Source organism: Cricetulus griseus, chromosome 7 (assembly GCF_003668045.3).
Source record: "Cricetulus griseus strain 17A/GY chromosome 7, alternate assembly CriGri-PICRH-1.0, whole genome shotgun sequence".
Taxonomy (NCBI): Eukaryota; Metazoa; Chordata; class Mammalia; order Rodentia; family Cricetidae; genus Cricetulus; species Cricetulus griseus.
In genome coordinates this window covers 32,166,423-32,188,916 of record NC_048600.1, presented here as the reverse complement: position 1 = coordinate 32,188,916, position 22,494 = coordinate 32,166,423, and the positions used below count along the sequence as shown (strand labels likewise).

Genomic DNA, 22,494 nt, shown 5'->3' with positions numbered 1-22,494 from the left:
TCTGCTGTCTCTGGCTGCTCGCAGGCTGACTGCAGAAGCGTACACTGGAAGAAAGCCTGAACCATCTCAGATCAAAATGCCTCAGGGCCAGGCGCTGGTGGTGGTACACCTTTAATCCCAGCACTCGGGAGGCAGAGACAGGAGGATCTCTGTGAGTTCAAAGTCAGCCTGGTCTACAGAGTGAGTTCTAGGACAGGCTCCAAAGCATGAAGAGAAACCCTGTCTCAAAAAACCAAAACCAAAACAACAGCAAAAAACAAAACAAAGCAAACCTTGCAGACCTGAGATACTGAAGCAAACATAGGCATGGCCCAGAAATGAATCATAATTTTTAGGGTGCCACACTTGAAAATCAGCTTTCTTTTAACAAACACAGTGAGATTTACTTCCGATGCAGTGTTGTGAGCTACTTGATCTCTGATATATATTACTCTAGTGCTGCTTTGCCTAATGAGATGAACTCATTTTAAACCAGGATTAACCACAATTCTCAGATCCAACACTGAATAGTTAAGTTTAATTGATTTTTTATAGCAACCAGAAAGTCATTCCTAAAAGGGTTTTGTTTCAGATCACATAGTTGGAAGACCTTTTTAAGGACATTGGTCCCTATCCAGTAGTGACATCAGCTCAGACAGTGGTAGAAGTCATATGGGGTGACCTATCCGGAGGATAAGAGCCTACTGGCTCCTGCTTCCATTTTGCAAGGCTCTCAGCCCAGGCCAGAGTGAGAGCATGCTGGGAAGACAGGCCATAATATGAAATTGAAGAATTCTATCCTAAAGGACATTTTAAAGTTATTTAGGTTATAGACTCAGCCACTCCCGAACATTTAAGATATAATAATGAAGGTGAACCAATCCAAATAGACTTCTTGCCTATTTGAGTGCACTGGGTAGAGGGACCAGGTTGTTTTTGAACATAGGATTGTTCACCAATAAAAGTTCCATCAAGCGAGTCTTGTAACAAGACTGCATTTGCTGCTCTCTCTTAAATAGGGAATCCATGGCCCTCACACAGCTGAAAGCAAACCCTGTCTCTTTTCGGTTTGCTACTTTTCCCAAGGCTTGGTATGGAATACTCATCATTGAGACGTTTGCTCTGTTTCTCTTCTATTTGAAAATAGGGTGCATTCCTGTTGATTTTTTTTTTCTAGTGCAGTGGTTCTCAGCCTTCCTGATGCCGTAACCCCTTTAATACAGTTCTTCATGTTGTGGTGACCCCCAACCATAAAATTATTTTCATTGCTACTTCACAACTGTAATTTTGCTACTGCTATGAATTGTACTGTAAATATCTGATATGCAGGATATGTGACCCCTGTGAAAGAGATCATGTCCCAGAAGTTGAGAACCACCATTCAATTTCATTAGTATATAGTCATCAAAGTTTTGTAGGGTTGTTTTCAAGCCTCCAAGCCTTGATTTGTTGAGTAACATAAATAGTGACAGAATTGGCAAGAAAAACAGTAAACATAAACAAAACAGACTGCATTCAAAGGCTCTAATTAGAGAGTTTATAAGAGAAAAGAATCAATAGGAGAAAGAAAATAAAGGTTTTTATAGTGGAAAGAATGAACACTATCAGCAAGCTAAACCAGGGCAAGTTTCTATGGGAAGATACACATCTTGTGTTAGTGCTCTCCTGAAGCATGGGATAATTGTGAGATGGGAATGTTTTGTTGTACAGATATAATGAGTTGGCCCCAGCGATGTGTCCTGGGAGATGGGTGACAACTCTAAGAAGTAGCCAACTGGTTTGTTTTCCTGGTACCTCATGACTCTTAGGTTGTTTTTCTGAATGTTCACAAAGCACAGAAGTAGACAAAGCCCCAACACTCTTACCAATGAATATGCTCGATGGGGGTTAATAAAGTTGTATATGACAGAGAAGGAGATGGTAGGTTTTCCCAGAATGGTGACTGAGGCTACATAGGAAGCCTTGGTGCAGATGTTGAGGCTATGACTGATACACCATTGGAAAGGTACTTCTTCTGATATTCACGTCACACACAGTCTGGTCTGTCTTGTTATGCAGATACCCTATCAGCAGACCTTCTGGGCACAATTGCCAACCTGTCAGGATGTTTGCCTTTCATGCTGCCACCAAGATGTCCTGATACCTGCCTGGCAAATAAGTACCGACTCATCACAGGGGCTTGTAACAACAGGTACTGTGTGAAGACCCTCTACCAGTCATGGGCCCCTCAATGACTTGGTAACTACAAGCCATAGTGAAGAAGTAGGCTCTAGGTCCATGAATTGTGAACAACCACCCCTCTCTGTGCTCTGTTCTCCCATACTTCAGCTTCTTGGCATTGCCACCCTCATGCTGCCCTGAAATATGGATACAGGCAGCAGAGGAGAGGGGTTTTTTGCTCTGTCTCACCCTTATCTTCTAAAATCACTAAATGGACTACCCTTACCTAATGGCTCAAGGCAGATACCTAGACAGCATCCTTAACTTCTCCAAATCTTCTACCTGTCTCTAGTGTGTCACCAGGACTTTCTGCTTCCTCCCACCAACCTTTACTGAAGGAAGGGTTTGACTATCTGCCACAAGGCATCATCAGCTCCTGCAGCATGTGGCTCTTGCCCCCTTCCATGATGTGCCGGAAGTCAGACACAAACCATCACAATGACCCCCAACCCATGCCTCTTCTTGATCTCACTTGGCTTCAGAGCAAGATCCCAGCTCAATGCATTTTTCTGGGATATCCTACCAATCCAGCAGGCCACTTGCTCACATCAATACTTTGATTATCATGTTTATCAATTTTAACCTTTTCCTTTACCCTCTCCCAATCCTGCACCCCTGTACTGTAGGGTGCATATTCCTGCCTTAATTCTACATGGTGCTGCATATCAGGGTTGGGTAGAGCTAGACAAGAATCCAAGAAGTGTGTGGAGTGAATATGGGTAAAGGACACTATCTTCAGGAAAACCCTTGAGGAAGATGCTACATACATCCTAACAAATCTTTTGGGTTGTTTCTGCACAGCTGCCAGAAGACATTAGTTCTTTTTTGGGTTCTCCAAACCCTCAGTATGGACTGATGTTGGGTAGTTTCCACTGGTTATTATTCCACATGGGCTGGATGATATTGCTTCCCTAACTTGAGTTTCTGTGCCCAAGATATTAATGTGACCACACCCCATACTATTGCTTAACTTTTCAGCTGGGCAGGTTCCTCTTACCAGGGGTCTAGCTGCCTCTGTTGGACTCTGTTTCAATAGTCACCATGTAATTTCCTATCAAGCCACTTCTCTTGTCTTGATTTCAGAACAGGTACCCTGAGTTTTTCCTCAGTTCCCAGATAACCACTTGCCCAGACAATAGCAGGGTCTTTCCCTCTTGGACTGTTCCCTCTAGATTCCCAGTGAGTTTCAGCTTCAGGCACATTTTAGCCTTTGTCTCTAGAGCCTGTGATAATCTTGTGTCTCTCTGCTATAAATCCAGCCCTTGATCAAGTTTTACACCACATCTTTTTCCAGTCCAGAGTTCCACCATGTGTGTAGCTGAAGGGTCTCTCTGGAAATTACCCCTAGATTGGCCCAAACTTCATAGCCCTGGCTCTGGAGAATTCACCTGGTACATCCCCTCATTTTCATCTCTTGTTAGAATAGGCATTGTTGCTTATTATCATTTTTCTTTCAATGGGTCACAGGGAGGTTGTCTTAATTTTCTTTTCCTGACAAAAACAATCTAAGGGGGGGGGATGGTTTATTCCGATTTGCAGTTCTGGGCTACATCATTGTGGGGAAGTCAGTGTGTCATCTTAAAGCAGCTGCTCACATCATAACCTCAGTCATGAAAGAGAACACTGAATGTTAGCTACTTGGCTGGCTGGCTTTCTCTACTTTATTTACTCCAGGATCCCTTGCCTAAGTAATGGTGTCACACATGATTAAGATGGGTCTCCCCCCATCAATACAGTCTCCCACAGGCATGCTCAGAGGCTTGTCTACTAGATGACGCTAAATTCTGTCAGGCTGATGATCAACAGTAACCATCAGAGGGGGTTTCTAATCCATCATCTTACCTGTAAGTCCCTCATTTGGCAAATTATGTGATATTTGTAGTAGGGATAGAGGAGAGCTTTGGGTGTGTTTACATAAATGATATTAAATGTACTTCCAACATTATTGTTTACATGCTGAATTCCATTAGTGCCTTATCATGAACCAAGGAGCCTAGTATATGTGAGAACTTATTGCTGGACTCTGGTAATTAGGGGAAGAGGGTACACAACTGATCGCAGAGGTCTTACCCCCACTAGAAAAACAAGCAGAATCAGAAACAAAGATCTTAGACACATGAAGGAGTCAGTGTGCATCTTACCACAAAGAACAATAGCCACTTGGACACTGGGTTTTTTTCCAGTCGAAGAGCAAAGTCAGGTGTCTGTGAGAAATGGGATGAAGCAATACCCCTCCCCCAATCACTATTATCCATGAACATGACTTTGTAGGCTATCTAATTTTGACTGTCAGTAAGTTCTCACTGGTCTGACTGTTGCTGATCCTTAGAAAACTCCAGTTGTCTACCCCACTGCCAGAGAATCAACACCTTTCCATGACAGAGATGCTTCAGTTATAGCCACTTGGCTGCAGCAGCATTTGCCCTCTATGGCCACTGTCCCCTTGCCTAAAAACACAGCCCTTAAATACTACTTATCAGGGATCTTACGACACAAACATATATCATAGGGAACTGAAAACTGTTCCCTGAGTGCAGGAATTGAAAGACAAGGCTGGGCCCACCCTCCAGCAACTTACTTGTGGGTAGATGTTAGAGACCTAGAACTGTCTACTTAGAGGGTTCATGGGTCTGAAGAAGATATCTAAATCCTAAACCCTTCAGTCCAATGGTTGCCTTTCAGAATTGTTTCTCAGACCTGGCTGTTCTCTCCCCACCCATGTAGGCTTTTCCTCCCACCCCTGCTGTCATTTTATTACTGAATGTTTCCCTCTGCTAGGGCTTATTAGCAGAAGCCTTCAGCTTTATTCATGATGCCCTAAGGAATTGATGGCTGTTTTGATCCCTAGGATTCATAGAACCATATCTGCTTCCTGCCCCCAACCCCATTCTGCTCAGAACCCATCAGAAACATGGGTGGTTTTTCATTTTTTTAATACTGTCTCCAAGAGAGTATCTAGAAAAGGGAAAGCAAGTTACCTAAAATCCAAACAAATACAGAAGCTTTTGATGTACTTCGATAGACAAAGGGCTCACACTGAAGGGTAGAGAAAAGGAATTGTTCTTCCAGGCAGTAGCAGAACAGGCAAAGATGCTGAGCAGCCAATGTTAAACACACCCAGTTCATACATGCTGGGTGCTACAGAGGGATCCCTAGCTAATATAATTCAGAACCATGCCTCTGTCCTTAAGACTTAAACATAAAGTCCTGATGAAACAGATACCATGTTACAAGTATTGTGTTAAACAAGTGCCCCCCAGAACATGAAGGAGGGATAAGAGCCCCAGAGAGTTGAAGGGAGACCAGCCCTTCTAGCAGAAGTAGATCACACAACAACCCATGTTCATGAGAGCTTGCTGCTATCTGGCTGCTTTTCTCTGCTTTGGTAATCCATGATCCCCTGACTAGGGAATGGTAGTTCCTTCTGGGTAGTTAGTTCTTGGGAGTAGAGATGTCTACCTACCTTGGGATGCAACCTTCTTCTTAAACTAAATTGGAAAGAAGAGACATGTGGAGCTCTAAGAGACTCGAAGGCACAGCAGGAGTGGGGCCATCCCCTGCAGATGGATGCAGATACTTTTAGCACTTCTTAGAACACAGCCTGAGATCCAAAGCTTGGCTCTTGAGGAGGCAACATGATCCATGCAACAAGGATGGTAATATATGAGGACAGGGCAGGGCAGAGAATGAATCCAACCCTGTGATATCATGCCCAAGGCTTGGCCTCTGGAAAAGGACACAGATGAGAATGTGCCCCGCTCAACCAATCATACATGTCCTCGGGAGTCCAGTGATAATTACTGACTGTCACCATGAAGTGACTCTTTAGCATCTAACCTTCTTGGCCCAGGCTTGCGCCTCAAATTGTCCCAATGTAACTCAGCATGCTTTTCCAAGGAGACCTGTCCTAGAGAGTTGCTGTAGTGAGTGGCTGACTTGACTGACCTCAGGGTACTATGTCATCTCAGGATTAAAGCAGGCCTCTCAGCCTCTGGAAAGCATGAGATGAGCCCTGATCACCTGGCTCCTGTGGTCCTATAACTCTCTCACCAGAGTTGACTTGAGGGTGTCTAACCATTGCCCAGTTGACAGGCTTGCCAACTGTATCTCCTACTCAAAGACAGACATGTGCCATGGTCTGCAGAACCTTAGTAAGGGTCAGCATGTCAGCTTCCACACAGTGCTGATCTGTACTCCTCTTCATGGGGGACGTTTTCGGTTCAATACAGTCCAAAGACTCAAATATAATTCTTAGGGGAAATGACAAACTCTGAAAAGAAAATGTTATGGATGTATCTCTTACCAGAAGGACTATTTGTCATACAACTTTCTATAAGCATTCCCTAATAGTTAAATTAAACTTTGAGTTTGCCTTTCAAACCCATTGTGAAATAACCTAACTCCTGATAACTGACAGCTTCAATTGGGGCCATTCCAGAAGGACTAGCTAGCAACAAGTGTGATGTTCTAGGGAGGCCTGATGACTTCTGTGAGTCTGCATGCACAGTGAGTCCTTTCCCTAGATGTGTGTCTTGTGGGCACACAGTCACAGGCACCTTTAATCCCTACTTTTTTTCATTTGTGTTTTAATATAACTCATGAAATTGTGATACATTTTGGAGATTTCTGGGAGGAATTAACACAATCAACCCTTCTGGGGAAAAGTCTACGCATTGATAGTTAAGCTGCTTTAAACAACAGTTGTTACAAGCATGAGCCTGTGCAGAGTTTAAATCACATTTTAAAATTCAAAGAGGAAGATATCACTTGATAATGTGGATCTAGATATTGGAATTCAAAACAACTCTTCATGATGAGATGGGTGATACTGGTGTCCTGTAGGACTCTCAGACCGATAACTGGGTACCCGTGGCTCCAGAAGATAGATTTCCAAATTTCTTGAAGAAGGTCACATTCATACCAGTTACAGAAACACACATTCCTCAATCTGAGAGACCCCAATGTGCTTCATTGACCACAGCAAAGATGAGTCCACCTCCAGGATGGGTTAATTGTCTTCAGTAAAGCAGCTTTTGACAGAGATCTCCCTAATCAGGATCTGAGCTTCCTCACTCCTCCAAACCAGCTTTAGAAGTGTAGTGAACTCCTCCGACCACCCTAGGACTGCACGGCTGCTAAGGTGTGCTGAGTTACTCTGTGTGTGCCTGTCCCATGCAAAGCAGCCACCATTCTTATTCCATGTAATTCCACCTTACGTGGAAGTGAAAAGAAAAGTTAATCTCATATATGACCCAGGGATATTCTACTGATTTTTCCCTGTGTGTTGGGGCTGGGTAGGTGGCCAGAAAACAAGCCAAATGGCATTTCCCAGCATAGCAGCTTCATGTTCCCTTTTCAGGTGAAGGTATAGAGCTTCTTCCTTGTTAGAATGTGGAACACTGAGAAGACTGCAGTGCCTGTGCCTAAGTCCTAGTCTCTGGAGCTATGAAAGAAGTAAGGCACCACCCTCCTGAAAAGCACTGTCAGAAATGTTTCTGCTCCTTGCTGCTGTCAGCATGTTTACACAGCCATCATTAGTCCAAGCCTCCTAAGGGAGAACTGAAGATAAATGCATTATGATCCATTGAATCCACTGGGGTTGGAGGCTCTGTCAGCACCTGCTGACAGGTGTCTCTCTGTGGTCCCCCACAGCCCAAGGGCTCCAGAGCGGCAAGAGGCACTCAGCACTGTTCATCTGGAGTCCTATTAAACAGCTGACCCCAACTGTACAGGTCCACAGTAGCGATCCAGTGTTCTTGAGCACCAAAGACCTCCTAGTGAACTTTTGAAATATAAAAGCCAACTGGGAAAGAAAGAAATCACAGTGATGCTGTGTAAACATTATGTTAGTTTTGACTGGGTGAAATAGGGCCTCCCTGAGAGCTGTACTTCATGGAGCTCCAGTAAGGAACAGTTGACTGCAACAAATCTATGTGAAGGGCTGGCTGCCTTCATGTTGCTAATTAAAAGCACTACTCCAACACCTACCTTTGCAAATTGAGCCAGCTGGTGGGCTAGATGTCAATGAAGTATTAATAACAATGGTTTTCCACTTACTGTTTCTCCAGACAAAAAAAGTCATCAAGCCTCCTTGGAGCATCATGGCTTTTTGCTAACTAGTCCTTCTGGAATGAAGTAGATAAAGCAGCAGACGTGGAAATGATGAAGCCTTTCCCCTCTAGGGTCATTTCAAGTAGTTCTTTGTAACAGCTACCACCTCCTCTGTAGAGTATATCAGTCAATCACACAAAGGAAGGGTTACAAAGTCTATCCACAAGCATGCAGATAGGAAAAATCAGTATTGAAACGCTCCAGGAGATTTTAAAAATCACTTGCCTGGGCTAGAGAGATGGCTCAACTCGCTGTCTGTGTGAATGCCAGATGAGTGTGACAGCTCATCTATAACCCCAAGCTCGAGGAGGCAGAGACAAGGGAATCTCTAGAGTAAACTGGCAAACTGCATAGTTGGCCAGACTACCCAAAATAGTGGAGCACTGGTTCAACACCAGTTCCTGCTAAACATATGAGATGGAGAGTAATGGAAGTGGATAACTGACATAAATCTCTATCCACACACGAAACTGCATACACATGTGTGTCCACACACATGAGCACACACATATGCATATACAAAAAATCACTTACCTCACTAAGGGTTTTGGGTGTGTGTGTGTGTGTGTGTGTGTGTGTGTGTGTGTGTGTGTGTGTGTGTGTGTGTAAAAATTCCACCCCCATTTATTGAAAATAGATTCTTTGCTCACATAATATTAGTTTCCCTGGTAATCATTTCCCCTCCTTCTATTCTTCCAAGTTCCTCCCCGTGTCCCCTCCCATCTAGCTCTCATTAGAAAAGAACAGGTTTCTAAGGGATAACAACAAAACATAACAAAATATTATATAACACAAAAACCATCACATCAAAGTTGGACAAGGCAAACCAACAAAAATAAAAGAGCACCAAGAGAAGGCACAAGAATCCAGAGACCCACATCTCACATACTCTAAGTCCCATAAGATACTAAACTGAAATCTAATATACAGACATATATATATATATATATATATATATATATATATATATATATCTTAGTGCAGACTCATGAAGGCCCTGCCTGTACTTGCTGCTTCAGTGTCTCTGAGTTCATTTGAGCTTTGCTCAGTTGATTTATAACAGCCTTGTTCTCCTGATGTCCTCCATCCCTTGTGGTTCTTACATACTTTCCCTCTCCTCTTCTGTGGGGATCCCTGAGCTCTGAAGGGGGAATTTGGTAGAGACACCCCATTTAGAGATGAGTGTTCCAAGGTCTCTTTCTCTGTGCATAGTGTTTGGCTGTGGATCTCTGTATTTGTTCCCATCCCTGCAGGAGGAAATTTTTCTGATGATGGATCAATAGGGAATTGATTTATGACTATAGAAAAATATCATTAGGAGTCATTTGGAACTACTTTTTATTTTTAAGACTAGCGTTATTTGGTTTTTACCCTAAGGCTCTGGGCTATCTAGTCTCTGGTCCTTGGTCACCAAAGCAGTGTCAGGTATGGGTTCCATCTCTTGGCATGGGTCTTAAGTCAAATCAGACATTCGTTGGTTACTCCCACAAGCTTTGTGCCACCAGTGCCCTAGCATATTTTGCATCAGGACAGATTGTAGATCAAAGGGTTTGTGCCTGGGTTGGTGTTTAGTTTTCTCTTCTGATAGGCTACAGTGTAGCTTTTCACAGAAAAGACACAAGAACTTTGGGGTAAAGTTTCCATGTAGACATCAGCTCGACCTCTCCAGGTTCAATGCGTTGTGTGTTGTCTTCAGCAAGAGGGTGTTGCTGTCAGTTTGTGGAGATGAACCTATTGTTTTGGCAATAGCCTGGGTGTTTGGGGATTCCATGAGACCCCTTTGGCAAACAACTCAATTGGATGTAACCTAACTACCACATTAAAAGCTTTGTTTGAAGACAAGAGATGGCCAGTGTGGTATTCCATCCCCCTCATCATTTGGAGATTTCATTAGAATCACCTTTATGTATTTTAGGAAGTTTCCATTGCATCAAGTTTCCATACCTCCCTTCAAATGCCCCTAAATTCCAGCTGTCTCTACCCATATTTCCTCCCTCAACCCAATCTCCTCTCTCCATCCCTCCCGATTCTCCTATTCCCATCCTCCCTACACCCATTCCATTCACAAAATTTCATTCATTTTCCCCTCCCAGGAAGATACATGTGTTCCCTCTCCCTGTCCCTTTCTCTATACCTTACCTCTGTGGTTCTACAGATTGTAACTTATTTGTCATTTATTTAATAGCTAATATCCACTTATAAGTGAATAGATATCATAATTATCCTTCTGGGTCTGGATTATCTCTCTCAAGATGATTTTTTTCTAGTTCCATCCATTTGCCTGCACATTTCATGATGTCATTTTTAACAACTGAGTAATTCTCCATTGTGTAAATGTACCACATTTTCTTTATTCATTCTTCTGTTGAGGGACATTTAGGTGGTTACCACTTTCTGGCTATTATGAATAGAGCAGTAATGAACAGGACTGAACAAGTGGCCTTGTGGTAGGATGAAGCATCATTTGGGTATATGCGCAAGAGTGGGATAGCTGTATCTTGAAGTAGATAGATTCACATCTTTCTGAGGAACTGCCATACTGATTTTCACAGTAGCTGTACAAGTGTGCACTTCCACCAGCAAAGGATGAGTGTTCCCTCTTGCTCCACATCCTTGCCAGAATTAGCTGTCGCTTGTGTTAAAGATTTTAGGCATTCTGACAGGTGTAAGATGAAATCTCAAAGTAGTTTTGATTTGTATCTCCCTTGGCTAAGGATGTTTAACCTTTCTTCAAGTTTTTTTCAGCAATATGAGTTTCCTCTATTGAGAATTCTCTGTTTAGAGCTGATATTTATAATTGGATTATTTGGAGTTTCCTTATATCAGTTTCTTAAGTTCTCTATATCATTTGGATATTAGTCCTCCATTGGATGTGAAGTTGGTAAAAACCCTCTCCCATTCTGTAGGCTTCTGCTTTGTCTAAACGAAGGTGTCCTTTGTCTTACAGAAGTTTTTTCAGTTTTATGAATTCCCATTTATTAATTGCTGATCTTAGTGACTCAGCTATAGGTATTTGTTCAGAAAATTTTCTGTGTTAATGAATTCAAGGCTATACACTAATTCTATCAGGTTCAGTATATATGGTTTACTTTGAGGTCTTTAATCCTTTTGGAGTTGAGTTTTGTGCAGGGTGATAAGTATGGATCTATTCGAATTCTCCTACATATAGACATCCAGTTCAACTAGCACCATTTATTGAAGATGTTTTCTTTTTTCCAGTGTGTATTTCTGGCTTCTTTTTTAAAAATTAGGTATCTATAGCTGAGTGAATTTATGTATGGGTCTTCAATTCTATTCCATTGGTCAATGTGTCTGTTTTTATGTGAATACCATGTTGTTTTTATTAGTATAGCTTTGTAGTAAAACATGAAATCTTGAATCTTTGTAGTGCAGCTTGAAATCCAGAATTGTGAGATCCCAGGAATTCTTTTATTTTTCAGGATTGTTTTAGCTATCCTGTGTTGGAAAATATTACTTTAAGGTGCGTTGCATGTTTTTCCTACTGCTTTTGTTAACAAATCAAAGGTGTGTTTGATGAAATAAAATTAACCTGTGAGCAGGAGGTTGAGTCAGCAAGTAGCTGACAGGAAGTGGTTAGGAGGAACCATGTGGAGCAAGGGGAGAGAAAGACGCTGGGGTGTTTGGAATTTGCCAGCAATGGGAGAAGGTTTGTTACTTGCTATTCAGTCTCTGTGAGTGAGCAGAATTCCCGCTGCTTCAAACCTTGAATTGTGAGTTCTTTAGCTTTAGATAGTTTCCCTTAGCTTTGAAAGAGTGAGTACTTGAGGGAACATAATCCCCTCAGGCTACAGGCCTTGTGGCCTAAGCCATTGCTTAAGGGGCAGCCACAATCCTGAGTTTTTGTGTCTCCATATGAAGCTGAGAATTATATCCTTTCAGGATCTGTGGGGAAATGTGTTAGAGTTTTGATAGGGGTTGCATTGATTCTGTAGATGGTTTCTAGTAGGATAGTCATTTTTACTATGTTAAGCCTACCAATCCACGAGCATGGGAGATCTTTCCATCTTCTGATATCTACTTCAACTTTTCTTCAAAGACTTGAAGTTTTATCATACAAGTCATTCTATCATCTTTGAAAATCTGGTAGAATTCTGCACTAAAATCATCTGACCTTAGGCTTTTTTGGTTGGGAGAATTTTAGTGACTACATCTATTTCACTAGGGCTTATAAGTCTGTTTAAATCACTTATCTGATCTTGATTTAACTTTGGCAAGTGGTGCATATCAAGACAATTATCCATTTCTTTTATACTTTCAAATTCAATGGAGCATTTTTTTTAATGTCTTTATGATGCCCTGGATTTACTTGGTGTCTGTTGTTATTTTCTCCCTTTCATTTCTGATTTTGTTAATTTGGATATACTCTCTGCCTTTTAGTTAATTTGGCTAAGGGTTTGTTGATCTTACTGATTTTCTCAAAGAACCAGTTCTTTGTTTCATTGATGCTTTGCATCTTCCTTCCTTCCTTCCTTCCCTCCTTCCTTCCTTCCTTCCTTCCTTCCTTCCTTGACTTCAGCCCCAAGTATGATTATTTCATGTGATCTACTCCTTTGGGGTGTACTTGCTTCTTTTTGTTCTAGAGCTTTCAGATGTGCTGTTAAATTGCTAATATGAGATCTCTCCAGTTTTGTTATATAACATTTAGTGCTATAAACTTTCCTTTTAGAAATCCCATAGATTTCATATGTTGTATATTAATTTTCATTCAATTCTAGAAAAACTTTCTGTCTTGACCTATTTTTCATTCAGTGGGAAGTTGTCTGGTTTCTATGAGTTTGTAAGCTTTCTGTTGTTTCTGTTGTTGTTGTTGTTATCCAGCTTTAATACGTGCTGACCTGCCAGGATGCAGTTATTTCAATTTTCTTCTATCTGTTGAGACTTGCTTTATGTCTTAGTATGTGGTTAATTTTGGAGAAAATTCCATGAGGTTCAGAGAAAAAGGTATGTTCTTTTGTGTTTGGTTGAATGTTCTGTAAATATCTGTTATGTCCATTTGGTTTATAATATCTGTTAGCGCCAGCATTTCTCTGTTTAGTTTTTGTCTGGATGACCTGTCTATTGGTGAGATTGGGGTATTGAAGTATCCCAATATCAGTGTGTAGGGGTTAATATGTTATTGAAGCTGTAGTAGTGTTTCTTTTACAAAATCTGGTACCCTTGTATTTATGGTATAAATGTTAAAAATTGAAATATCATCTTGGTGGATTTTTCCTTTGAGTATGTAGTGTCCTTCCCTGCCTCTTCGGATTTGTCTTGGTTTGAAGTCTCACTTGATAGAAATTAAAATGCCTATAACAGCTTGCTTTATAGGTCTATTTGTTTGGAATATCTTTTTCCAGCCCTTTACTGTGAGGTAATGCCTATCATTGATATTGATGTGTGTTTTTTAGATTCAGCAGAGGGACGAATTCTGTTTTCACATCCATTCTGTTAGTCTGTCTCTTTTTACTAGGTAATTGAATCCATGATATTGAGAGGTACTAATGACAATGGCTTTTGATTCCTGGTATTTTGTTTTTGGTGGAGGTTGCATTGGTGGTGATGCTGCTGCTACATGTGTCCCTTCTTTTGATTTTCTAGGTCTCAGATCATTTATCCCCTGTGTTTTCATAGTTGTAGGTAGCCTCCTTAGAGTTTTCCTTCTAGCATCTTCTGTAGGGCTGAATCTATAAATAAATATTGCTTAAATTTGGCTTTACCATCAAATGTCTTATTTTCTTCATCTATGGTGATTGAAAGCTTTGCTGGGTATATTACTCTGGGCTGTCAACTGTGGTCTCTTAGTGTCTGCAGCACATCTACCCAGGCTTTTCTGGCTTTTAGAGTCCCCATTGAGAAATCAGCTACAATTCTAGTAGGTCTGCTTTTATATGTTACTTGGTCTTTTCCCATTGCAGCTTTTGATATTTCCTCTTTGTTCTTTATGCTTTGGGTTTTGATTATTATGTGCCAAAGGGACATTCTTTTCTGTTCCAAACTATTTGGTATTCTGTATGCTTCTTATACTTTTACAGGCATGTCCTTTGGGTTAGGGAAATTTTCTTCTATGATTTTGTTGAAAATAGTTTCTGGGCCTTTGACCTGGGTTTCTTCTTCTTCCTCTATTCCTATTATTCTTAGATTTGGTCTTTTCATGGTGTCCCAGATTTCCTGGATGTCTAATGTCAGAAGTATTTTAGATTTAACCTCTTCATTGACCAGTGAATTTATTTCTTCTATTGTATCTTCTATGCCTGAGATTCTCTTTCCAATCTCTTGTATTCTGTTGGTAAAGCTTGCCTTTCTAGTTCTGTTCAAATTCTTAATGTTTTTATTTCCAGAACTCCCCCCATTTGGGGAACTTTCAGTTTTCTTTATTGATTCTATTTCCTATTTCATGTCATGAACTGTTTCATTCATTTTCTTCCACTATCTGTGGTTTTCTTTCTGGATTTCTTTAAGGGATTTGTGCATTTCCTCTTTAAGACTCTCTAACATCTTTATATGGGTCGTTTTAAGGTCTTTTTTTTTCTTGTGCTTCAGCTATGTTGGAATTTTCAGGGCCTGCTGTGGTATGGTTCCTGACCTCTAACAGAGACATACTGTCCTGGCTGTTATTAATAGTGTTTTTAAACCCTGGTGTCTAGGCATCTGGGATTGGAATGATTATAGGTCTAGGTACTGGTATCTGGTTTTGTCTTTGTTGGGTTGGGTGTTTTGTTCCTTGCTTTTTGTTTCCTCTCTGGACTTGAGAAGAGTGTGAAGGATGTGTGCAGTTTGGTAGAAAATTTTCCATGAACCTGATAGATGTGGCCACTGAGGTTTCCAGGTGAAATGCGTTTCTGGGAATTGGGAGCAGACACTTAGGAATGAGGCTCGGCCGGTGGTCTGAAAGGGTTCACAGATCAGAGGAAAGCAGTGTGTCCGGCTGGGATCTCCTTTGTTAGTCTCCTTGGACTGGTGGCAGAGAGTGAAGAGAGGTCACCCCAGAAGGTCTGCTACAGAGCTGGGGATGAGACTGGAGAACTAGATCTGGAGAAATGAAAAGAGAAGAGAAGATCTGCAGCCAACATAGCTGCTTCCCTGACCTACTCAGCTGCTTTTTTCTCAGGGAATGGCTGCTGGAGTTGGAGGCTGGGATAAAGCAATGGCAAGGGAAAGGGAGATTAGGAGGGGAAGGTCTGTGGGATCCACAGGAGATGTGGGCAGGGCGCAGGAAAAGCTGCAGCAGGTGTTCTGTTGCAGAGTTCAGGATGAGACTGAGAAGTTGGATTTGGAAGAGAGGAGGGAATAGTGAAGGTCTTCAATTAGCTCACCTGTTTTCCTGGCCTGCTCAGCTGGTGTGTTCCCAGAGAATGCCTGCTGGTGTTAGAGGCTGGGGTAATGGGATGGATTGGGGAAAGGAGGAAAAGATCTTCTGATCTGTTGGGGTTGGAGTCAGAGAGGAAAGGGAGACTACAGCAGGCATTCTGTTGCAGAGCTGGTGAGGTGGTGAGACTGGTGGATTAGATCTGGAGGAGCTGAAGGAGAGTTGAAGTTTGGCTGTCAGCCTACCTGCTTCTCTGGAAGGAGTACAGATAACGCTTTTCAAAAATCAAAATCTCAGGCATTTTTATTTCAAATTTCTTTCTCTGTGACCTCATGGGCCCTGAATGATTTTTACCCGACCACCTCTAACTCTGAAACTCTGCTCGTCCACACCACTCTAATCTATGGCTTGCACTGAGTCACTGATCACATTTCCCCCTTATGGGGCATGAGGTGGACACACAGTGATCACCTTTCCCCTCTTCAATGAAGGGGGCTGAAGAACCTTGTACACATGAACTTGTAGTTGTCAACAGAAGTTTATTATGAAAATTGAATCTGGGCTTCAAAATTCTTTCTGAGATATACAAGAAAATGAACATACAAATGAGCTTGTTAAAATCACTTTCTGAGGCTGGGGAAGTAGCATGGTTTTCAGAGTGCTTGCCTAGCATATGCAAAGCCCTCAGCACCACATACATTGGACATGGACATAGTAATACATGCTTGTAATCCTAGCACTAGGGAGGTAGAGGCAGAAGGATCAGAAGTTCAGGGTCATCAAAGCCAGGCTGGGCTACATGATACTATCTCAAAACAAAAACAAAACAATATATATATATATATATATATATATATATATATGTCTATCATAAATCAACAAAAACCAGGTGGTTATTCTACTTAAACAAAGCTTGGAAACCATCTGTTTTTCATTAGGATTAGTAGCCAATTATTAATATTTCAGTTTCTCAGCTTCTGGAGAAGATACCAAAATGTGTCAATATTTAATTATACCCTTTCCCCTTTGGCTTAGAGGCACAGTCTCTTACCTACTCAGAAACAGCTTGGGAAATCACTATTGATCAACACACCTTGGCCTTAACATGGACCTTAAATAATTTTTCCAAGTTATGCTTTGACCAAAGAATAAAATCACAGATTAATTTGGGTATAGAAAACATCCCCCTTTATCCTGGGTGGTGGGGTTCATTCTTACTTTAAAGCAAGTAACTCAGAAAAGACCTGATTTTATTTTAATTCAGATGTACATTTTAATATGTGTTCCCTTGACAGTCTCTCACTTCTGAATTTATAATGCTGTAGTGATTTCCTGGGTACCATATTTCTAGTAGAAATCTCCTGATCAGCACAAGGGGCTTGGGTGTGTCTTGATTATGGTGCTTAGCTATGACAATATTTCAAATAGTACCTTTGAATGCCCAAAATATCTATCCTCTGGGTAGGAACCCATAGTAAATTCTAGAAAGATGAGTGCCCTCCTTTGGAGAGAAGCCTGAGGGTGGCACCTGGGAAGGGGCAGTGTAAGGAGGCTGCCAGCAGGCAGAGATCCTTGAGGCAGGATGGCCACTCTGACTGTTAGAGACTGAGGCCCTAGAAGTAAGTTGCCTCCACAGAGCCCAGGGAAGCCCATCTGGAGGATCAGCTGATAGGGCCTACCTGGAGATTTAGAGATGTCATCTTGATGCATCATCTTGAGTGAGTTATGTGTATTGAGACCCAACATTTCTTTATTCTCTTCCATCTCGGACACATCCCCCCATTTGTTTCCACAGAGATCACCCCAGATGGGGAGCCTCCAACACAGCCCTGGCAAGATGGCTGCCTCCTGTCTATGAAGATGGCTTCAGTCAGCCCAGAGGCTGGAACCCTGACTTCTTATATCATGGCTTCCCTCTGCCCCCGGTTGGTACTCATTTAGAACCTATTTTGGCACAACAGGAACAGGTTTCCATAATGGTAACATACTCCCCACAGCTTTAGAGGGTGATAGGCAACTACTGGGAGATTCAGTGTCCTTAGGGATTCGCACAACACCTTGTGTTCCCAAACTTCCTAAAGAGTTGGAGCCCTGGGGTGTAATACCTATCAATGAGGCTCTGAAGGTTAGCCACAGTCAGCTAGAGAGGAGAACAACAGATTTAAAGTCACTGTCATCTAATTTGACACCTTTCCTCTTGACAAGTACTTTAATATTCTCAAATAAATTCTTCTGGTCATCACTAGAAGACAAGATTCAGCCAAAGGCATGTATTGGTTAATGAATTCACTCATGTACACTATATATGTGCAGGTGCTGGCTACAGTTTTACCACCACAGGCACATTTATTTGGGAAATACATTCATTTCCTACTGATCTTTTGGTCCAGTATGTGCCATTGGGTCCATCAAAACATGGTCCATTCTGGCCCTACTTTGACTCTTCATATCAATGCATAAATCAACATTTGTTTTTATTCCACTTTTCGTAATAGAATTCTCAAAATGTATGATAGAAAGTACTCAGCCTGGCATAGGGAAAATCAGTACCAGAAGGGAATGGTTGGCCCAGTCAGCTGTGGACTGACACCTTTACCATCATAAAGTTCTCCAATGGAGATTCCGTTTTTTTCTGGTGTCTTTTTATTGAGAGGGTCAAGTGTTCCTAGAAGTTGGTGGATCTGGCAGGTGGAGTTGAGAACCAAGCTCTCTGAGAAAGTGTGATACTATGTCTACCCTTAAATAAGCTAGTAGCCAGCATGTGCACATATAAATGTATATGATGTGTTTTGTCCCAACCTGCAGGACATCAACCTGGAGCAAGAGAGTCAGGGATAGGGAATGGGGACAAGAGACACAGAAAGAACCAACACAAGACAGGATTCTGATCAAGTGGCAAACTTTACTTTTTTCTCAGGCTAGCTTATATAGGCTGCAGAGCAGGATATGGGGAAGGGTAGAATAGGTTGTCTGTGAGCCAGGTGTTAATGTAGGCAGGATATTAGGAAGCCACAAAGAGGATGTTTGGCAGGGTAAAAAGTTTATGAGTAAGAGGTCCAGGAAGGGTTGCCTAGGTTGACTGAGCCTGTGGGTGGAGGACTGGTTCAAGTTGTTTCTTTTCTTGAGCTGAGGTTCTAAGGAGCTCTGCTATGTAAAGGTTAACTATGTGGCCTGCCAAGCATGGCCTAGGATCTCATGTCAAGCCTTGAGATTTGGCTCCCAACAGTATTTGACACTGGACCAGTTCAAATTCTGAGGTCTTCTAAGCTCTGTACTGATATTAAGGTTCTACAGATTCATGTCTGTGTATATATATTATTATTTCAAGAATCAGCACTCAAGTGTGTTTATGTGTAGCCTGTTCATTTCTTGTTTTTATTATAACAGAGTAATCAAAGTTTACTGGCTCATGCTGATACAAATTTTTAATTCCAGTTCTACAGACTAAAAGCCTATAATCAAGGTGTTTCGTGACTTTGTCTTTTTAGAGATCCTTGGCAGAAAATCCATCTCCTTGACTTTTCCAAATTGGTTTGTGGATGGGGTGCTGAGGTTCAAGAACTTGTTTGCACATACAAGGCAGGTGCTTTTACTACAAAACCATCTCTTGAGCCTCATCTTTTCTAATTTCTAAAGGCTACACACACTCTTACTTATAATGTAATGTAGTATCTCTACCATGTCTACCACATTGTAATACAGTATCTCTCTATGTCTTCAACCTTAAGTCACAACTCTCTGACAACAGACAAAAAGATCCATGTGACCAGACTGAATATTCTTGGAAACCTGAAATAGTCTCATATATTCCAAGGTCTTTGATCTAACCACACATGCAGGTTGTATGTTATAAAACAGACATATTTGGAGGTATTATTCTGCCCATCATAATCTACTTTCTGATCCCCAAAGATTCATCTATATCCATCCATGTTCACTCACACCAAAGGTCCCACTTCTATCACAACACTCAAGGTCTAATGTCCAACCAAACTTTACCATTGTCACCAAAGGCATATAGGGAAAGGTTATGGGTGTGACTCACCTGGGAACAAATTCTCTTCCTTCTCAAACTGTGACTGGCAAAATGGCTCACCTGGAGAAAAAGCTGACCATGCAAGCTTGATTTTAGTTCCTATGACCCATGGTGGAAGGAGAGAGTCACCCTGTGAAATAAGGAAAGCTGTTTTCTGTTCCCAAATCACATCTTCCTAACAGTCGTGGTAACAGTCAGCACTGTCCTAGGATGGGGAGGGGAAAAAAGGAACAAAGAGGGAATGGCTGCTCCCAAACTTTGGGGAGATTAGCCAGACAACTCTTTAAGTACCAAGACCTTGGTCAGAACCCTACAATTCAGGGTGAAGTCACGGGCTATCCATGTTCTTCATGTACTTCCCACAGTGACCTTGAGAACTGACAGCTTTCTGTCCGCTCAGATTTCATGTGCACTTCCTAAGGTCCTGAGAAGTGACCCGAAAGGCCACAGACATCACAAATCAGGGGAAGGTTTCCAAGCCCAAATGTGCCTATTTTCCATCTTAGCTCTTCCATCGTGTCCACAGTGACAGGTCTTCCCAGGGCTCTCTGGAGCTGTGAACAAGATCCTCACTGTGAATTTAAGACCTCAAGGTCTCCATTATTGGCCACAGTGCAGTCTACATCATTCTAATCTGCTCTCTTCATCCAGGTACGGGAGGTGACAAGCCACCTCATTCAAGTTTCAAATGAGGCTGTGACAGAAGATGACCAGTACTCTGATTTCCTGACAGTGTGGGGACAGTACATCGATCATGACATTGCTCTCACACCACAGAGCACCAGCACAACAGCCTTCTGGGAAGGTGTGGACTGCCAGCTGACCTGTGAGAACCAAAATCCCTGCTTCCCCATTCAGGTAATTTCCCTAAACTCTTCACTGATTATGAAACAACATGTGCATATTTTAAAATTAAACAGAAAAAAAAAAACCTGAAATGAAATACAAAGTCTCCTTCCCATGTCATTTCCCCAGGAGCTTCCTATATATGCTCCTTAGATACTCATTGTACTACTGTGTATAAGACTATTTTGTGTGTAAAAATGATCCCACAATTCCCAGGCCGTGCCATGTGCATGCTCTGAACCAGGGATGGTCACTCAATAATAATTATTACCCCTTACTCCACATCATTTAATCAACACAAATTTATTTTATGATTTAATATTCTAAAAGGGCCTAAGAGCCCGAGGTGACATCTAGTCTCCCCTTTGCCACAGCTTCCCTCAAATTCCTCAGGGACCACTGCATGCCTGCCTTTCTACCGCTCCTCAGCCGCTTGTGGCACTGGGGACCAGGGAGTTCTCTTTGGCAACTTGTCTGCGGCCAATCCGAGGCAGCAGATGAATGGCTTGACTTCCTTCCTTGACGCATCCACCGTGTATGGCAGCTCCCCTGGCATTGAGAAGCAGCTGCGCAACTGGAGCAGCCCCGCAGGGCTGTTGCGAGTCAACACCCGCCACAAAGACACAGGTGGCACCTATCTGCCCTTCGCATCTGCTGCCTGTGCTCCAGACCCTGGCGCCCCACGTGCCACCCGCACGCCTTGCTTCCTGGCTGGCGATGGCCGCGCAAGTGAGGTCCCAGCCCTAGCAGCAGTGCACACCCTGTGGCTGCGAGAGCACAACCGCCTGGCTGCTACATTCAAGGCCATCAACTCACACTGGAGTGCTGAAACTGTCTATCAAGAGGCTCGCAAGGTGGTTGGAGCACTGCACCAGGTGTGTGTCTCCGCATGGGCGGGGCGGTACAGACAGGGACTAGTGGGTGCCCCTAAGACGCATCTGCAAGGGTTCTGTGAGCACTCTAGGGGTGTTGGGGAGGGTCGCTGCGGGCTTACCACTGGCTTCTAGCGGGACCACCATGGTCTCTCTGAGTTTCTGGCAGAATCACCTTGCGATATTCAAGTGGGGACTTCTAAGGGACAAGTGTGTCTGAGCAAAATGCTCCTAGTACCAGGGTACTCCTCTATGCTCTGTTGCCCCAGCACTGGATCATCCAGAGTAACCATAGGGCCACAGACCTCCTACAACTGGGCTACAACGGTGCCCAGCAACAAGTCCCTTCATTGGCTGCTACTTGGTGACTGTAACTCACGGAGTCCCACAGAGTGTAGCCCCAATACTCCTTACAGCAGCACTATGAGGTGGGTACACAACTGGATTCTGGCATGTTTGTGTTTTGGTAATAACGGAGACCCTAATAATTTTGTCAAGTTAAATTAGGAATCAGTTTTTAAAACTGTTTTATTATTATTTTTTAAGTTAGAGGATCTTAAATGGAGATTCCTTTTGGTCATTTATCAGTTGTGTGACCGAGAATATCATATTAAAAAAAAAGAAAGAAAGAAAAACGTAGTACTGATTGCACAGTCTCCCTGGGTTGTTATGGAGGAATGAGCTATTTTACTCTATGCCACTGTTTCTCAACCTATGGGTCCGACTCCTCAAGGGGCTACATATCTGCTAACTGATATTAGGATATATAACAGTAGCAAAGCTACATTTGTAAAGTGGCAATGAAATAATTTTATGGTTGGGGTCACCACAACATAAGGAACTGTATTAAAGGGCAGAAGCTTTAGGAAGGTTGAGAACCACTGTTCTATACTAACCCTCCAGTGTCAAGTTAGAATAGGCTCTGTGTTAGGCACTTGGCATCACCCCTGTGTCCTCATAGAAACCCTGTGGGGAAGTGTACCCAGTGGTTTCATGTATCAATTTGACACAAGCTAGAGTCATCAGAAGAAGGAGCCTCAGCTGAGAAAATGCCTCCTTGAGATCCAGCTGTAGGGCATTTTCTCATTTAATGATCAATGAGGGAGGGCCCAGCCCGTGGT

General features: G+C 42.4%; 1 protein-coding gene across 1 annotated transcript in view; it reads left to right on the top strand.

Annotated features, from left to right (window-relative positions):
* The window catches only part of Tpo (thyroid peroxidase), a 63,817-nt gene that overhangs the window by 9,442 nt on the left and 31,881 nt on the right, over nucleotides 1-22,494 (top strand). The window contains exons 4-7 of the mRNA XM_035448034.1: nucleotides 2,038-2,170; nucleotides 17,415-17,544; nucleotides 20,307-20,513; nucleotides 20,876-21,376. Of these exons, the coding sequence (XP_035303925.1) occupies nucleotides 2,038-2,170; nucleotides 17,415-17,544; nucleotides 20,307-20,513; nucleotides 20,876-21,376 (971 nt within the window). The remainder of the gene's footprint in view (nucleotides 1-2,037; nucleotides 2,171-17,414; nucleotides 17,545-20,306; nucleotides 20,514-20,875; nucleotides 21,377-22,494) is intronic.